The sequence below is a fragment of the Girardinichthys multiradiatus genome, chromosome 6, assembly GCF_021462225.1.
Source record: "Girardinichthys multiradiatus isolate DD_20200921_A chromosome 6, DD_fGirMul_XY1, whole genome shotgun sequence".
Classification (NCBI taxonomy): domain Eukaryota; kingdom Metazoa; phylum Chordata; class Actinopteri; order Cyprinodontiformes; family Goodeidae; genus Girardinichthys; species Girardinichthys multiradiatus.
This window is the reverse complement of record NC_061799.1, coordinates 160,055-175,479: the sequence shown is the minus strand read 5'-3', so window position 1 is coordinate 175,479 and position 15,425 is coordinate 160,055. Positions and strand designations below refer to the sequence as shown.

Genomic DNA, 15,425 nt, shown 5'->3' with positions numbered 1-15,425 from the left:
ATTCACCACCTAATGTCCTTCATCACCCATTTACACTTTATATTCATAAATTCAATCATTGGATTGGATAAAAACCTGATTTTTGATTTCTGCACTGTCCCCTGTTCAAATTAAAGGAATCTGTTTATCTGTTTCTCCATTTAAAAAAATGGGACTTTTAAAGAAGTTAAATGGATTTTCTTGTTTAATATAGTGTTGTATCTAATCCTAAGTGTCTTTTTCAGCTAATTTGTTAAGATATTATCCTTAACAAAAGGAGACAAATGTCTAAATTGCTAGTCACTTTTTTCCTTCTAGACAACATGAAATGTGAAAGAACTCACCTCTGCTAAACCAAATCAGTTGAATCCGATAGAAGACCTGATTTTAAAATCATATGTTTAGAGACTCTAAGCATTGGTTGTATATGTGTGTTCTTCTCTCAGGTCATCACATGAGGCAGCTCAGGAGTGGGCGTTGCCTGTTCAGTTCTGTCAGCTCCACAGTCTGGAGCTCAGTCCAGTTTATCCCAACCACTGTGCCAAGGACAGACAATTTATACACTTTTTATTGTTTGTCCAACTGCACAACTTTCCACCCCAGCAGGTGAACAATGGCACACACACAGACATACATATTTGTATTTCTGTCTTATTAGAACATTGTATTAACTTCCATTTATATGAGTTACCCAGCAGATTGCATCCAGTCAGTGACTTGCAGCATTCACTCCTCCTGGATGAGCATGTAGAGACAGTGGACAGTCACTGGCGTTGACTTTGCAGCAATCCCTCATACTGAGCATGCATGTAGCGACAGTGGAGAGGAAAAACTCCCTTTTAACAGGAAGAAACCTCCAGCAGAACCAGAACCAGGCTCAGTGTGAGCGGCCATCTGCCACGACGGACTGGGGGTTTGAGAGAACAGAGCAGAGACACAAAGAGAACAAAGAAGCACTGATCCAGGAGTACTTTCTATGGGAAGGAAAAGTAAAACATGAATTATTATAGCTCCTTTAGCTGCGTCATATAGAAGAAAAAGACAGCTAAGCAGATGAACTCTGAGCCAGTTTTCAAGTCTAGAGTATGAGAGAGAGAACATACAGTTAGTCACAGTAGAAGCTCAGTCAGTAGCTTTAGAGAGACCCATTGCCTGGACCTTGGCTCTTCAGGTTGGAACTAAGTACCCACTGCACTCTCTCTTTCCCTCTCTGGGGGGAGGGACAGGAACCCCCTCGCTCCCAGCGGTGCTGTTGACCCAACTGCGTTGCACCGCCGGGGCGGTGACCAGCACATATAAGATGCGCAAATAGTCAGCGATGATGTTGGCTACCCAGCCATTCTGTCTTGAAACCAAGGAGTCTAACATGCGCGCGAGTCAGAGGGCTCAATGAGTGAGTGCCAGTGCGCACTGCCTGAGGTGGGATCCTGGGCTCCTCCTTGGCTCCCCCTTGGCCCAGGCGCACCACCATCTCGTGTCCCCTGCATCGTCGGGGATGTGGAGCATGAGTGTGTGATAGAACCTGAAAGATGGTGAACTATGCACAGGCAGGGAAGAGCATGTGTGAGACACTTGTTCGATGTGAGCAGAAGGCAGTGAAAGCACAGAAGGAATATTTTAACCACTATGGAGAACAAAAAGTTTAATTTTTAGGAAGAAAACAGAGGTGCAAAATCTAAAATAACTTTGGGAGCAGTATTTCGAAATGTGTTTTTCTTGTGCATGAACTGTTGAGAAATTAGCCATATCCAAGACATTTAATTAATTTAATTTGCATATTCATTAATAAATGTGAATATGCAAGTTAGGATTTTTTCATAAAAAATTATTTTCATGCTTATTTTCATGCTTATGTATGTAACCTTTCCATTACAAACCAGGGATTTATTGTATATTATTTGAACACTAGAGGGGCACTAGTAGCTACGAGCTACCTAGTAGCTGATGCTTCTGCAACGTGAGTAGCCATTTACCTGGATCTTTGCGCTCTTGTTCTAGCTTTCATTCTTAAGTTATCAGTTTGTCAGATGCAGGGGGACTACAAGCCTAGTATAGGTTTATTTTTGGCAGGGCAGTCAAAAATAATTATATAATGGTTTCTCCCTTTTTTCTAGTGTCAGTACAGCAAAACCCGTTACCAGCCTTACCCATTTATAAAGTGCTCTAAACTTCTAATAGTATTCTTTGACTCTAAATAAAACACCTTATAGTATGCCACAGAAATAGTCTAAAGGATAAGTGCATTGTGTCCTCAGGCTACAGACTAATTTATCCCTGACAGGTATGTCATGCAGAAGACATTCTGAGTGTATTGGTGAGAGTGATTAAAATGAAAAAAAAAAAACATTTATGGCTAAATGAAACTTATTCCTTCGATTAATTTGCAAGCATTATTTATTATAGAAAATGCTCACTACGTTATAAACCTCTTATGTAACAAGAGTGGACTTTTAATATTAATTAAAAAAATTTAGCTAGGCAGAATAGTTTGATACATGGTGTGCTTCAAGTTTTAATAAAATCGAATTCTTGATTTTTCACTAAGGGTCTTGACAAAATATTTTTGCTATATGCCCCATGCCTAATCACACACAAGTGTGTGTGATGAATATATTCTTAAAGTGTTCCTGAGGAGATATATTAATATAATATAATAATAAACTCCAGTCTCTTAACGTATGTGTTTTTTTTCTTTCACCCCCCCCCCCCCCCCCCTCCCCCCCTTTCAGGTGAGGTCCCTGGTCTGTCTCTTTGGCCCCACCTTGCAGGCTCACCTTGGCATTGCATTTCAAGACTTGCAGGTGCACAGTCAGAGAAGGGGTGTTGGACCTGAAGAAGAGTTGGGGTTTCTGAGAACAGAAGAGGCCGAGCTGTTTCAGGCGCTGCTGCAGAGCCAGGAGGAGCAAATGCCATGCCGGTTTCTCCTACATGAGGCAGTAGTTCAACAGTGCCCAGTGCTGGCAATACTCTCTGCCTGTCAGCAGGTAAATTAACAAATTATATTCAGAAGAATGAAAACATAGACACAGGTCCACACATTGCACTTTAATGTCTCGAGAGTTTGACTAGGAATGATAAACTGTTAATTTTATTTATCCATTTTAATTTTGCTTGAATGACAACATTGTTTTAGCAAACTCTACAGAGATATTTGCCACAGCTTCATCTTTTGTCTTTTCTTCACTGTTTTGGCATCATTGTGTGACAAATTCTTTGGTCCTAATTGTCACTCACCTAATCAGTTTCTCAATTACCCTGTGTCTGTTTTTGAATTTATACTGTCTGTATACAGTCCCAGGTGCTGCTAATGAAAAGTACTTGATCAATTTATCATCAACATGTTGACCACCTCTTTAAAAACAGGGATTTTGGTGGTTTGCTGCTCATTACAGGACAATTGGAAAAATTTAAATTATACAAAGCTTGTTTTGGGAGGTTACCATGGAGGTTTTTAGAAGAAGGTCTCTTCTAAAAAACTTAACTCAAAATATGATTTAGATTTGAAAAGATACATTTCAAACTTACACAGATTAACTTTCAAGCACTTTGGCGGACAATGTTTATTTGGCCGTGTAACCTGAATGACTGGCTCAACCAAGAACTGTGCTGTATTTCTAATTAAGCTATCTGTCTGGCAGATGAAGAATGACTAAAATTGAACCGTCGGCAATTAGAAAATGAAACTTTATTTAAATAGTGTCTTTTAAGCTTATGATAGAAGAATTGTAAAAGGGTTGAGCAAGTATGGCTAATTTGGAAGGGACAAAACTCTCCTCATTAAAACATCATGAGCTGCATGACTTAGGTTTGCTTTCTTTCGAAAGATGTCCTTTGGACAGATAGGACCAAAGATAAGATGTTTTGTGAAAACCAAACACAGCACAAACCTCATTTAATAAGTATCAAGCATGATATTGGTGGGAAGATAATTAAGGGTTCTTTTACACCGATAGAACCGTAGCTAACTGAATTTCTCTGTGTACCAAAATGTAGAGTAAGACGCATATCTGGCTGAAAAGAAAATAATCGAAGTGTTGCAAAATTCAAGTCAAAGTTCAGATTTAGGCCTAAATAAAATGCTCTCTTAGGATCTTAAGATACAGAGCCTTGTGAAAGTATTCGTCCCCCTTGAACTTTTCAACCTCTTGCCACATTTCAGGCTTCAAACATAAAGATATAAAATTCAAATTTTGTGTGAAGAATCAACAACAAGTGGGACACAATCATGAAGTGGAATGAAATTTATTGGATGTGTCAAACTTTCTCAACAAATAAAAAACTGAAAAGTGTGGCGTGTAATATTATTCAGCCCCTTTACTTTCAGTGCAGCAAACTCACTCCAGAAGTTCAGTGAGGATCTCTGAATGATCCAATGTTGTCCCAAATGACTGATGATGTTAAATAGAATCCACCTGTGTGTCATCAAGTCTCCGTATAAATGCACCTGCTCTGTGATAGTCTCAGGGTTCTTTAGTAGCCACTACTGAGGTTTCATCTGATACTAAGCCTCCGATGCTTGCTCCAAACTCGCCAATGTATATTTCAGAACCGCTCTGTCTGAGCTTGCTTCAAATTGGGTAAAATAACATGACTGATGATGTTTGAACCAGCTCCCTGCTTCACTCAGACTTGATCAGGTGGCCGGTTTGGTTTGCTAGGCAATTGGAGCAATATAAATATATTTAAGATGGAAGGAACAGAGCTATTCGTCTTATATTTTATCTGTATTTTTGGGAGGTTGCTTAGTAGTAGTTTAAATAGCTTGGAGAAAACAAAAGACGTTACAAACATAATATGGTGTGTGTTTAGGCTATATTTGTTTGTGTGTGTTTGTGTGCGTGAGCATGCTACCAAGGCAGAGGAAACGTGTTGTGTGCATTCAGTAACAGCTGCTTTGTCACATAAGTCACAAATGGTTTATCTGTATAACATATCCTTTCCTTGTTTGCCTTCTAAATTTCTACAGAATGCTAAGTCAATCTAATTATTCTTTTGATTACCTACTATTTTCATGTGGAGGCAGCAGAAGTTTGATGAACAGTTGCCACAAGGGTCACACTCTACTGAAACTTAATAAACAGGGTTATTACTGCAGAGCAAATGATCAACATCAGTTAGGCACAGTTTGCGTTATGAAGAAGACGAAACATGGTCGCAAAAAGAATCCTAATACTGATATAGTTCTTGTTTCTTTCTGGCATATGTGATTGACAGAGAACAGAGTTGGTGCCATGCCTGTGTGTGTGGATACTAACCTCTGTCGATGACACTACAACAGAGGAGGCCACGTCACACCTCTCTGAAGCTCCCCAGCACCACGAATGGACCCTTCATGACTTGTCAATCATCTGGAAGACACTGCTGGGGCGGCGTCACGTCAGGGTCCTCTTGCAAGGATTTGAGCTTTTTCAGCAGGTAACACTGACGTACACTAGTCTCAGGTTTAAAATAATGTTTGTACTACAAAAGAAAAAAGCAAAACAAAAGAATAAGTACAACAAAGAAAATAATTGATTGATATTTTTTTAGGACAGCCCGCTTGTGTTGGTGCTGAGAATGTTCGAGTTGTGTTGTGACTACAGGAAATTCACCGAGGCAAAAACAAAGTTGTTGGACTTTCAGCGGACACTTGTTACTGTGAGTCTGAACTGTTCACTACATTTTAATGCTAACAAACAATAATTCACTTCAATTTAATTCAAAAATACTTAGTTAATTCCAAAGGGAAATTAAATGTTGTTGCTCATTGTAGCAGTTTGAACAGCTACTACGTTACAAGGACACTTCCACTGACACTTCCAGCTGAAAATGTCAATATAAAAGCACTTCCTGTTTCTTTCATTTAGAAGTTTAACACTCATTTATTTACGTAATGCACTTTGCCTTGTTCATTAGGAATTCAGAACAAAGTGTTAAAAAGGAGGATTTAGCAAACGGTTTCCCAATCCATCCATTGTGTTCCCCTTATCCAATATTGGGCCTTAGGGACAGCCGGTCTTGGAGGGAACCCCAGACAACCCTCTCCAAAAATTAACAAAATTAACGAATGAAAGTCAGACGTTACTTTTCAAACACAGAATTATTTAAAAAAATTAACTCATGAAACAGGGCTGGACAAAAATGATGGTACCCCTGAAAATAATTTGACCAAAGGGACGTGTTAAATCAAGGTGTGTCCATTAATTAGCATCACAGGTGTCTACATTCCTGTAATCAGTCAGTGGGCCTATATATAGGGCTACAGGTAGTCACTGTGCTGTTGGGTGACATGGTGTGTACCACACTCAACATGGACCAGAGGAAGCGAAGGAAAGAGTTGTCTCTAGAGATTAAAAAGAAAATTATAGACAAGCATGTTAAAGGTCAAGGTTATAAGACCATCTCCAAGCAGCTTCATGTTCCTGTGACTACAGTTGTACATATTATTCAGGAATTTAAGATCCATGGGACTGTAGCCAACCTCCCTGGACGTGGCCACAGGAGGAACATTGATGACAAAACAAAGAGACGGATAATACGAAGGGTAACAAAAGAGCCCAGAAAAACTTCTAAAGAGACTAAAGGTGAGCTTCAAGCTCAAGGAACATCAGTGTCAGATCGCACCATCCGACGTTGTTTGAGGCAAAGTGGACTTAATGGGAGACGACCAAGGAGACCATTGTTGAAAACTAATGAAAAAGCTAGACTGGAATTTGCCAAACTACATGTTGACAAGCCACAAAGCTTCTGGGAGAATGTCCTATGGACAGATGAGACAAAAATTAAACTTTTTGGCAAGGCACATCAGCTCTATGTTCGCAGACAGAAAAATGAAGCATATGAAGAAAAGAACACTGTCCCTACTGTGAAACATGGAGGAGGCTCTGTTATGTTCTGGGGCTGTTTTGCTGCATCTGGCACAGGGTGTCTTGAATCTGTGAAGGTATAATGAAATCTCAAGACTATCAAGGGATTCTAGAGAGAAATGTGCTGCCCAGTGTCAGAAAGCTTGGTCTCAGTCGCAGGTCATGGGTCTTGCAACAGGATAATGACCCAAAACACACAGCTAGAAACACCCAAGAATGGCTAAGAGGAAAACATTGGACTATTCTGAAGTGGCCTTCTATGACCCCTGACCTAAATCCTATTGAGCATCTTTGGAAGGAGCTTAAACATGCCGTCTGGAAAAGGCTCCCTTCAAACCTGAGACAACTGGAGCAAAACTAAATCAAGTCATATTTCAGTGATTTTTGGTGAGTTTTAGCTCTCTTTAGTTTGTCATTACCGATTTTAAAAAAAGTATGCATGGCTGCCACACATTTTCTTGGCCGCTCAAATGTTTGTGCGGATTACCGTACACTTTCACACATTGTTAATTTTAACATAAAGAGTTGAGCATGAAACATTGTTTTTGTGCGTACACACTTGGTACATGAGGCCCCGGGAAAGGTAAATTGCCCAGGTAAATCTGTATCGAAAAGCGCCTTGGGCTTTTAAAAGCCAGTTAGAAATAGTTGGACTCACATCTACACACAGCTCGTGCTCTGGAACCCAGCTTCTAGAGAGGGGATGGACTCCCTCCTACGCCGGAGCTGTCAAGGGTGAAGGGAGGTGTCGGGCAAGGAAGAGGATACTTGCAATCCCCTGGCAGAGTGCCTTGATTTTGGAATTTTCCCCATTACGCGAGAGGCTGGCCTCTTTGTGACTTCAGGTTGCAATATTGAAGGTTCTGGCTGTTGTCTGTGCACTGAACAGCAGTTCAGATCACCTTTTTAGGATCTCTGGATGGTGTCCTGGAAGGGGTCCCATCTGGGAATTCAGTCGTGCTCTTGGGGGTCTTCAGTACCATGTGGGTAATGATGGCATTGTGCTTTGCTGTTATTTCTTTGTTGGTCTGTGCAGGGCATGAAATATCTATAATGAACACCATGTTCGAGCCCAAGGTGGTTTTAAGTATACTTGGTACCAGGCCACCTTGGGCCAAAGGTCAATGATCAATTTTGTAATCACATCATCAGACCTGCGGCGTTATGTGTTGGACACTAGAGTGAAGAGAGTCAACACTGAAGTAGGCTGTCAACTGATCTCCAACTGGTAGTGAGTTAGATCCAGTGGCAGGGGAGGTTGCTGAACAGACCTGGTAAACCCAAACATGTGGTAATGGCGACATGGGAACATCTGGCCGAGGAACCTCTTTAATGTACACCACCAGGTTTCCTCAATATCATTAAAAATGCCCCAGCTCAGAGAGAGGGGAAGAATAACCTCCAGACCATATTTAGAGCAATGTATAGTGACGAAGAGGACAATATGGAGACAGGACAAAAAAGCAAATTTTTTGATTAATTTAGAAATTCAGTAACAAGTTTTAATTTCTTGAACTTGTTTTATTCTGAGCATAAATGCCTATTTTTATTTCTAATGGGGTAAATTAGATTTGATCAGTTTTCCAAATATTTCAGACTTTAGCATTTTATTATTATTATTTTTTGTTAGATTTTGTTTGCTGCACCAGTGGGCATTATTTTTATTTTTCGCAAGTAAGCAGACTTAAGCATATTTCTGAAGGTAAATTAGATGTTAAATTATCAAAAGATAACTGTTAATATATATTAAAAGATTGAAAGATAATTATCACATGTTCAAGTGGTTATTTAAGTCTTAGGACAAATTATTTCATCTGTTTACTCTGAATTGGGGCCAAGGAAGTGATTTGGACTTGCCCCTCAAAGAATTTAGAAGTGAGTTGGATATGTAAACATCTCTGGTAGATGCTGAGATCATTTTCTGCGTTCTTGTTTTTGACCAGGTTTTTTGCTTTTTGAAATCCATATAAACTAAAAAAAAATGTATCAGTGATTAAGTTGAAAATGTATTTAAAAAACATAGAAAAATTATTAAATTAAAGGATATAAAAATAGTTCCTTTAAATTACTAAATAGAACATAATGAAATGTACATGATAATTACTGTACAATATAACAATATTTTTAAAGTAGTCCAAAGTAAAAACTTAGTTGCATGAAAAATTTCTTGCAGAAAAAGCTGAATGGCCATTTAAGCACTCAAAACAAATGAACCAGAGGAAAAATAATAATAATAATAATAATAATAATTTGATAACACAATGACTCTATTTGTTGTCTTGATTTGGAAAATGTTTCCAAAGTGAGATCGTCATTGCTAGAGCAACGTCGGGAAAGCAGTCTATTCTTCAATCCGTCTGTCAATCTCCCGCTCCATTGTCCCCTCACTCGTGAACAAGACCCCAAGATATTTAAACTCCTCCACTTGAGGCAGGAACTCCCTTCCAACCTGAAGAGGACAAGCCACCCTTTTCTGGTTGAGAACCATGGCCTCGGACTTAGAGGAGCTGATCTTCATCCCAGCCGCTTCACACTCGGCTGCGAACCCCCAGTGCATGCTGTAGGTCTTGGCTAGAGGGGGCCATCAGGACCACATCATCTGCACAGAGAAGAGAGGAAATCCACTGGCCCCTAAACCAGACCCCCTCCGGCCCTTGTCCATAAAAGTTATGAACAGGACCAGTGACAAAGGGCAGCCCTGCCAGAGTCCAACATGCACCGGGAACAGGTCCGACTTAGTGCCGGCAATGCGGACCAAACTCCTGCTCCACTTGTGCAGAGACCGGATGGCCCCTAATAAAGGGCCCCCAATTCCATACTCCTGGAGCACCGGGCATCACGAGGGCATCACAGGGCATCACGAGGGACACAGTGGAATGCCTTCTCTAGGTCCACAAAACACATGTGGACCAGTTGGGCAAACTCCCATGAACCCTCGAGCACCCTTCAGAGGGTATAGGGCTGGTTCAGTGTTCCACAGCCAGGACGAAAACCACACTGCTCCTCCTGAAGCCGAGGTTCGACTGTCGGCCAGACTCTCCTCTCCAATACCCTGGCGTAGGCCTTACCAGGGAGGCTGAGGATGGTGATCCCCCTGTAGTTGGAACACACCCTCCGGTCACCCTTCTTATGAAGGGGGACCACCACCCCAGTCTGCCAGTCCAGAGGCACTGTCCTGGACGCAATGTTGAAGACGCGTGTCAACCATGACAGCCCCACAACGTCCAGAGACTTGAGGTACTCAGGGCGGATCTCATCCACCCCTGTAGCCCAGCTACCGCGGAGCATTTTAATCACCTCAGTGACTTCAGCCTGGGTGATGAAAGAGTCCCCAGCCTCTGCTTCCACAAGGGAATGCGTGATCGCAGGATTGAGGAGATCCTCGATATACTCCTTCCACCACCTTATAATGTCCGCAGTCGAGGTCAGCAGCTCCCCACCCCGCTTTAAACAGTGTTGGCGAAGCACTGCTTCCCCCTCCTGAGGTGCCGTACTGTTTGCCCGAATCGCTTCGAGGCTGGCCTCACCGAACTCCTCCCAGGCCCAAGTTTTTGCCTCTGCCACAGCCCGGGCCGCAGCACGCTTGGCCTCACGGTATCCGTCAGCCGCCTCAGGAGTCCCACAACTCAACCACAGCCGATAGGACTCCTTCTTCAGCTTGACAGCGCCCCTTACTGCTGGCGTCCACCACCGGGTTCGGGGATTGCCGCCGCGACAGGTACCGCAGATCTTACAGCCGCAGCTACGGGCAGCAGCATCGACAATAGATGCGGAGAACATGGTCCACTCGGACTCTATGTCTCCAACATCCCCCGGAATCCGTGGCCGTGGGCTCCGCCAGACGTTCCCAGAAGACCCTCACTATGCGCTGTGGCCTGCCAAGTCTGTCCGGCTTTCTCCTCCCCCAGCGGATCCAACTCACCACCAGGTGGTGATCAGTGGACAGCTCAGCCCCTCTCTTCACCCGAGTGTCCAAAACATGCGGCCGAAGGTCTGATGATACGACAACAAAGTCGATCATTGACCTCCTGCCTAGGGTCTTCTGGTGCCAAGTGCACTGATGGACACCCTTATGTTTGAACATGGTGTTCATTATGGACAATCCGTGACTAGCACAGAAGTCCAATAACAAAACACCACTCGGATTCAGATCGGGGAGGCCATTCCTCCCGATCACGCCTCTCCAGGTGTCACTGTCGTTTCCCACGTGGGCGTTGAAGTCCCCCAGCAGAATAATGGAGTCCGCAGGAGGGGCACTATCCAACACTCCCGACAGGGACGCCAAGAAGGCCGGGTACTCCGCACTACTGCTCGCTCCGTAGGCCTAAACAACATTCAGAGACCTCTCCCCAACCCGAAGGCGCAGGGATGTGACCCTCTCATCCACTGGGGTAAACCCTAACATGAAACGGCTGAGCAGGGGGGGCAACAAGCAAACCCACCCCAGCCTGCCGCCTCTCCCCGCGGGCCACTCCAGAGTAGAAGAGAGTACTGCACCTCTCGAGGAGATGGCTTCCAGAGCTCACGCTGTGCGTGGAGGCGAGCCCGACTATTTCTATCTCTCTCTATCTCTCAACCTCCTGCACAAGCTCAGGCTCCTTCCCTCCCAGCGCGGTGACATTCCACGTGCCAGAGCCAGCCTAAGCATCCGGAGATTGGGCTGCCGAGGTATCCGCTTTCGCCTGCCTCCCAATCCTCTTTGCACTGGTCTCTCATGATTCCCCCTGCAGGTGGTGGGCCCACTGGGGGATGGCCTCACGTCTCTCGTTCGAGGAGCAACCAAGCCACCAGGCGCTCTCCGACAAGTCCTGACCTCAGGCCTGGCTCCAGGGTGGGACCCTGGCTCCGCCCGTCACCCAGAGCCTGTTTGCCATGGAAGACCCTACCAGGGGCATTAATCCCTGGGCAATATAGCCTCTAGGATCATTTGAACACTCAAACCCCACCACCACGTTAAGGTGGCGGTTCAACATAATTAAATTGGTTGTCCTATTTCTCCACCAAATACATAAAGCTTTACATTTATTTTGTGCAATATTTTGTAATGGCTTTTTGGGGGTTTATCGTGATACTATCACTTCGTATGCAAATCAAATAGATTGTAATTTTGATAAATACTGAGGGTAAATACAACACATGGATTTTACAAAGTAAATAGTTTTGTTTCATATTGATGCTCATAAAAGATTATAGTTAGATCTTAGTATGTGATGGGCATAATTTGACCTACAGTGCATGTGTCTGCCATGTCATAATTGTGTTAGTTTTGTTTAATGATTTTTTCCTTTTAATACATATATTTATACATTTTAGCACAGTAATCAGGTAGGAAGTAGTAAGTAAACGGGAGAAAATTATCGAATGATCTGGCAAATTAGAAAAAGGAAGGACATTGTCATTGACCTGTTTCCTTTGGTGCAGCTCAGAAATGGTGGTCCTGGCACCGCAGGTAGCCTTCCACTGCAGTGGGTGGAGAGCCAGGCCTCAGTATTGCTCCTCACCATGCTGCAGTGCTGCTCCTCCCAGTATGATCTTCACCGGCTGCTACAGCTCCTGGCTGATGTTGACAAACTTCTCAAATCCAACGGTGAGATGTTCAGGGCTGTCACCTCATTAACACACGTCCCGTACTGACAGGATCAGTTCAGGAAATGCAGTTTTATTCTTAGCATATATTTCACCAGATCTTATGTCCAGTGCGGTTAAAATGTATTTGCCACAGGTTTCTTCTGTTTTTGCTTTATTGTTTCACATTATCAAACTTTTTTTTTTATATTGAAGATAACTTTAGTAAAAACATAAAGCAGTTTTCCAATCATAATTTCATGTATCAGCCTATCCACAAGTAAGTAAGTAAGTAAACTTTATTTATATAGCACCTTTCGCAGCTAAAAATCACAAAGTGCTTTACAGAGTGCAAATAAAATAAATACAGATATAGTACAAAGACAGTAAGAACAGGTAAAATCAAGAAGTAGAACAGTTAACTAAAAGCTTGTCTAAATAAAAGTGTCTTAAGCTGCTTTTTAAAGAAATCAACAGTTGACCACATGAAGAGACAAGGGCAAGGTATTCCACATCCTGGGGGCTACTGCCTGAAAGGACAGGTCACCTCGAGTTTTGAACCGGGTCTTGGGGACCTTTAGAAGGTTCTGGGCAGAGGACCGAAGAGTGCGAGCTGATCAATAAGGGATCAACATTTCAAAATTGAATGCAACAAGTTAATACTTTGGAATAACTAATAGTGACCCCAGATCACATTAACTATGCGCCCTGCCCAGACTAGTGACCAAATGGCGGATGGCCTAACAATACATAAAAAAAAGGAAAAAAGGTGTTTTAATAAAGTAAGACACACTTTTTTAAAACACAGGAAATACTGTTAAACTATAGCACATTTTCAATTTACAAGGTATACAGGTCCTTCTCAAAATATTAGCATATTGTGATAAAGTTCATTATTTTCCATAATGTCGTGATGAAAATTTAACATTCATATATTTTAGATTCATTGCACACTAACTGAAATATTTCAGGTCTTTTATTGTCTTAATACGGATGATTTTGACATACAGCTCATGAAAACCCAAAATTCCTATCTCACAAAATTAGCATATCATTAAAAGGGTCTCTAAACGAGCTATGAACCTAATCATCTGAATCAACGAGTTAACTCTAAACACCTGCAAAAGATTCCTGAGGCCTTTAAAACTCCCAGCCTGGTTCATCACTCAAAACCCCAATCATGGATAAGACTGCCGACCTGACTGCTGTCCAGAAGGCCACTATTGACACCCTCAAGCAAGAGGGTAAGACACAGAAAGACATTTCTGAACGAATAGGCTGTTCCCAGAGTGCTGTATCAAGTCACCTCAGTGGGAAGTCTGTGGGAAGGAAAAAGTGTGGCAGAAAACGCTGCACAACGAGAAGAGGTGACCGGACCCTGAGGAAGATTGTGGAGAAGGGCCGATTCCAGACCTTGGGGGACCTGCGGAAGCAGTGGACTGAGTTTGGAGTAGAAACATCCAGAGCCACCGTGCACAGGCGTGTGCAGGAAATGGGCTACAGGTGCCGCATTCCCCAGGTCAAGCCAATTTTGAACCAGAAACAGCGGCAGAAGCGCCTGACCTGGGCTACAGAGAAGCTGCACTGGACTGTTGCTCAGTGGTCCAAAGTACTTTTTTTGGATGAAAGCAAATTCTGCATGTCATTCGGAAATCAAGGTGCCAGAGTCTGGAGGAAGACTGGGGAAAAGGAAATGCCAAAATGCCAGAAGTCCAGTGTCAAGTACCCACAGTCAGTGATGGTCTGGGATGCCGTGTCAGCTGCTGGTGTTGGTCCACTGTGTTTTATCAAGGGCAGGGTCAATGCAGCTAGCTATCAGGAGATTTTGGAGCACTTCATGCTTCCATCTGCTGAAAAGCTTTATGGAGATGAAGATTTCTTTTTTCAGCACGACCTGGCACCTGCTCACAGTGCCAAAACTACTGGTAAATGGTTTACTGACCATGGTATCACTGTGCTCAATTGGCCTGCCAACTCTCCTGACCTGAACCCCATAGAGAATCTGTGGGATATTGTGAAGAGAACGTTGAGAGACTCAAGACCCAACACTCTGGATGAGCTAAAGGCCGCTATCGAAGCATCCTGGGCCTCCATAAGACCTCAGCAGTGCCACAGGCTGATTGCCTCCATGCCACGCCGCATTGAAGCAGTCATTTCTGCCAAAGGATTCCCGACCAAGTATTGAGTGCATAACTGTACATGATTATTTGAAGGTTGACGTTTTTTGTATTAAAAACACTTTTCTTTTATTGGTCGGATGAAATATGCTAATTTTGTGAGATAGGAATTTTGGGTTTTCATGAGCTGTATGCCAAAATCATCCGTATTAAGACAATAAAAGACCTGAAATATTTCAGTTAGTGTGCAATGAATCTAAAATATATGAATGTTAAATTTTCATCATGACATTATGGAAAATAATGAACTTTATCACAATATGCTAATATTTTGAGAAGGACCTGTATATTGGGGGGCCTGTCAATTAAAAGCTCTAAAAGTCAAGACTAAAATTTTAAAATCAATTCTAAATTTGACAGGTAGCCAATGTAAAGAGGATAAAACTGGTGTGATGTGAGCCCTTGTGTTGGTTCTTGTTAAAAAGCCTCGCTGCAGCGTTCTGGACCAACTGGAGACGACTGATAGTAGATATGTTAAAGCAAGTAAAAAGGGAATTACAATAATCTAAACAAGAGGAAATAAAAACATTGATAATCATCTCCATGTCAGTTTTAGGTAACAATCCACTCAATTAAGAAATATTTCTCAGATGATAAAAGCAACATTTTACCAAAAGTCTTGAATGTGTGTCCAGAGACATTGACTGGTCAAATAGAACACCAAGGTTTCTGAGGCTGGGCCGGGAAGAGGAGCCCAGAGAATCAAGGTGTTGTTCGATCCAACAAACTTTCTGTTCAGGAGCAATGATCAGGGTTTCAGTCTTAGTAGAGTTTAACTCAAGGCAGTTTACCGCTAGTCAGTCCTTAATACAGGAGACACAATGTACTAAGTCAGCTAACTTCTGTAATTCTGAGTCAA

General features: G+C 42.6%; 1 protein-coding gene across 1 annotated transcript in view; it reads left to right on the top strand.

Annotated features, from left to right (window-relative positions):
* The window catches only part of spg11 (SPG11 vesicle trafficking associated, spatacsin), a 92,818-nt gene that overhangs the window by 51,045 nt on the left and 26,348 nt on the right, over nucleotides 1-15,425 (top strand). Inside the window, exons 24-28 of the mRNA XM_047368367.1 lie at nucleotides 426-585; nucleotides 2,709-2,963; nucleotides 5,194-5,394; nucleotides 5,509-5,616; nucleotides 12,246-12,411. Coding sequence (XP_047224323.1) covers nucleotides 426-585; nucleotides 2,709-2,963; nucleotides 5,194-5,394; nucleotides 5,509-5,616; nucleotides 12,246-12,411 — 890 coding nt within the window. The remainder of the gene's footprint in view (nucleotides 1-425; nucleotides 586-2,708; nucleotides 2,964-5,193; nucleotides 5,395-5,508; nucleotides 5,617-12,245; nucleotides 12,412-15,425) is intronic.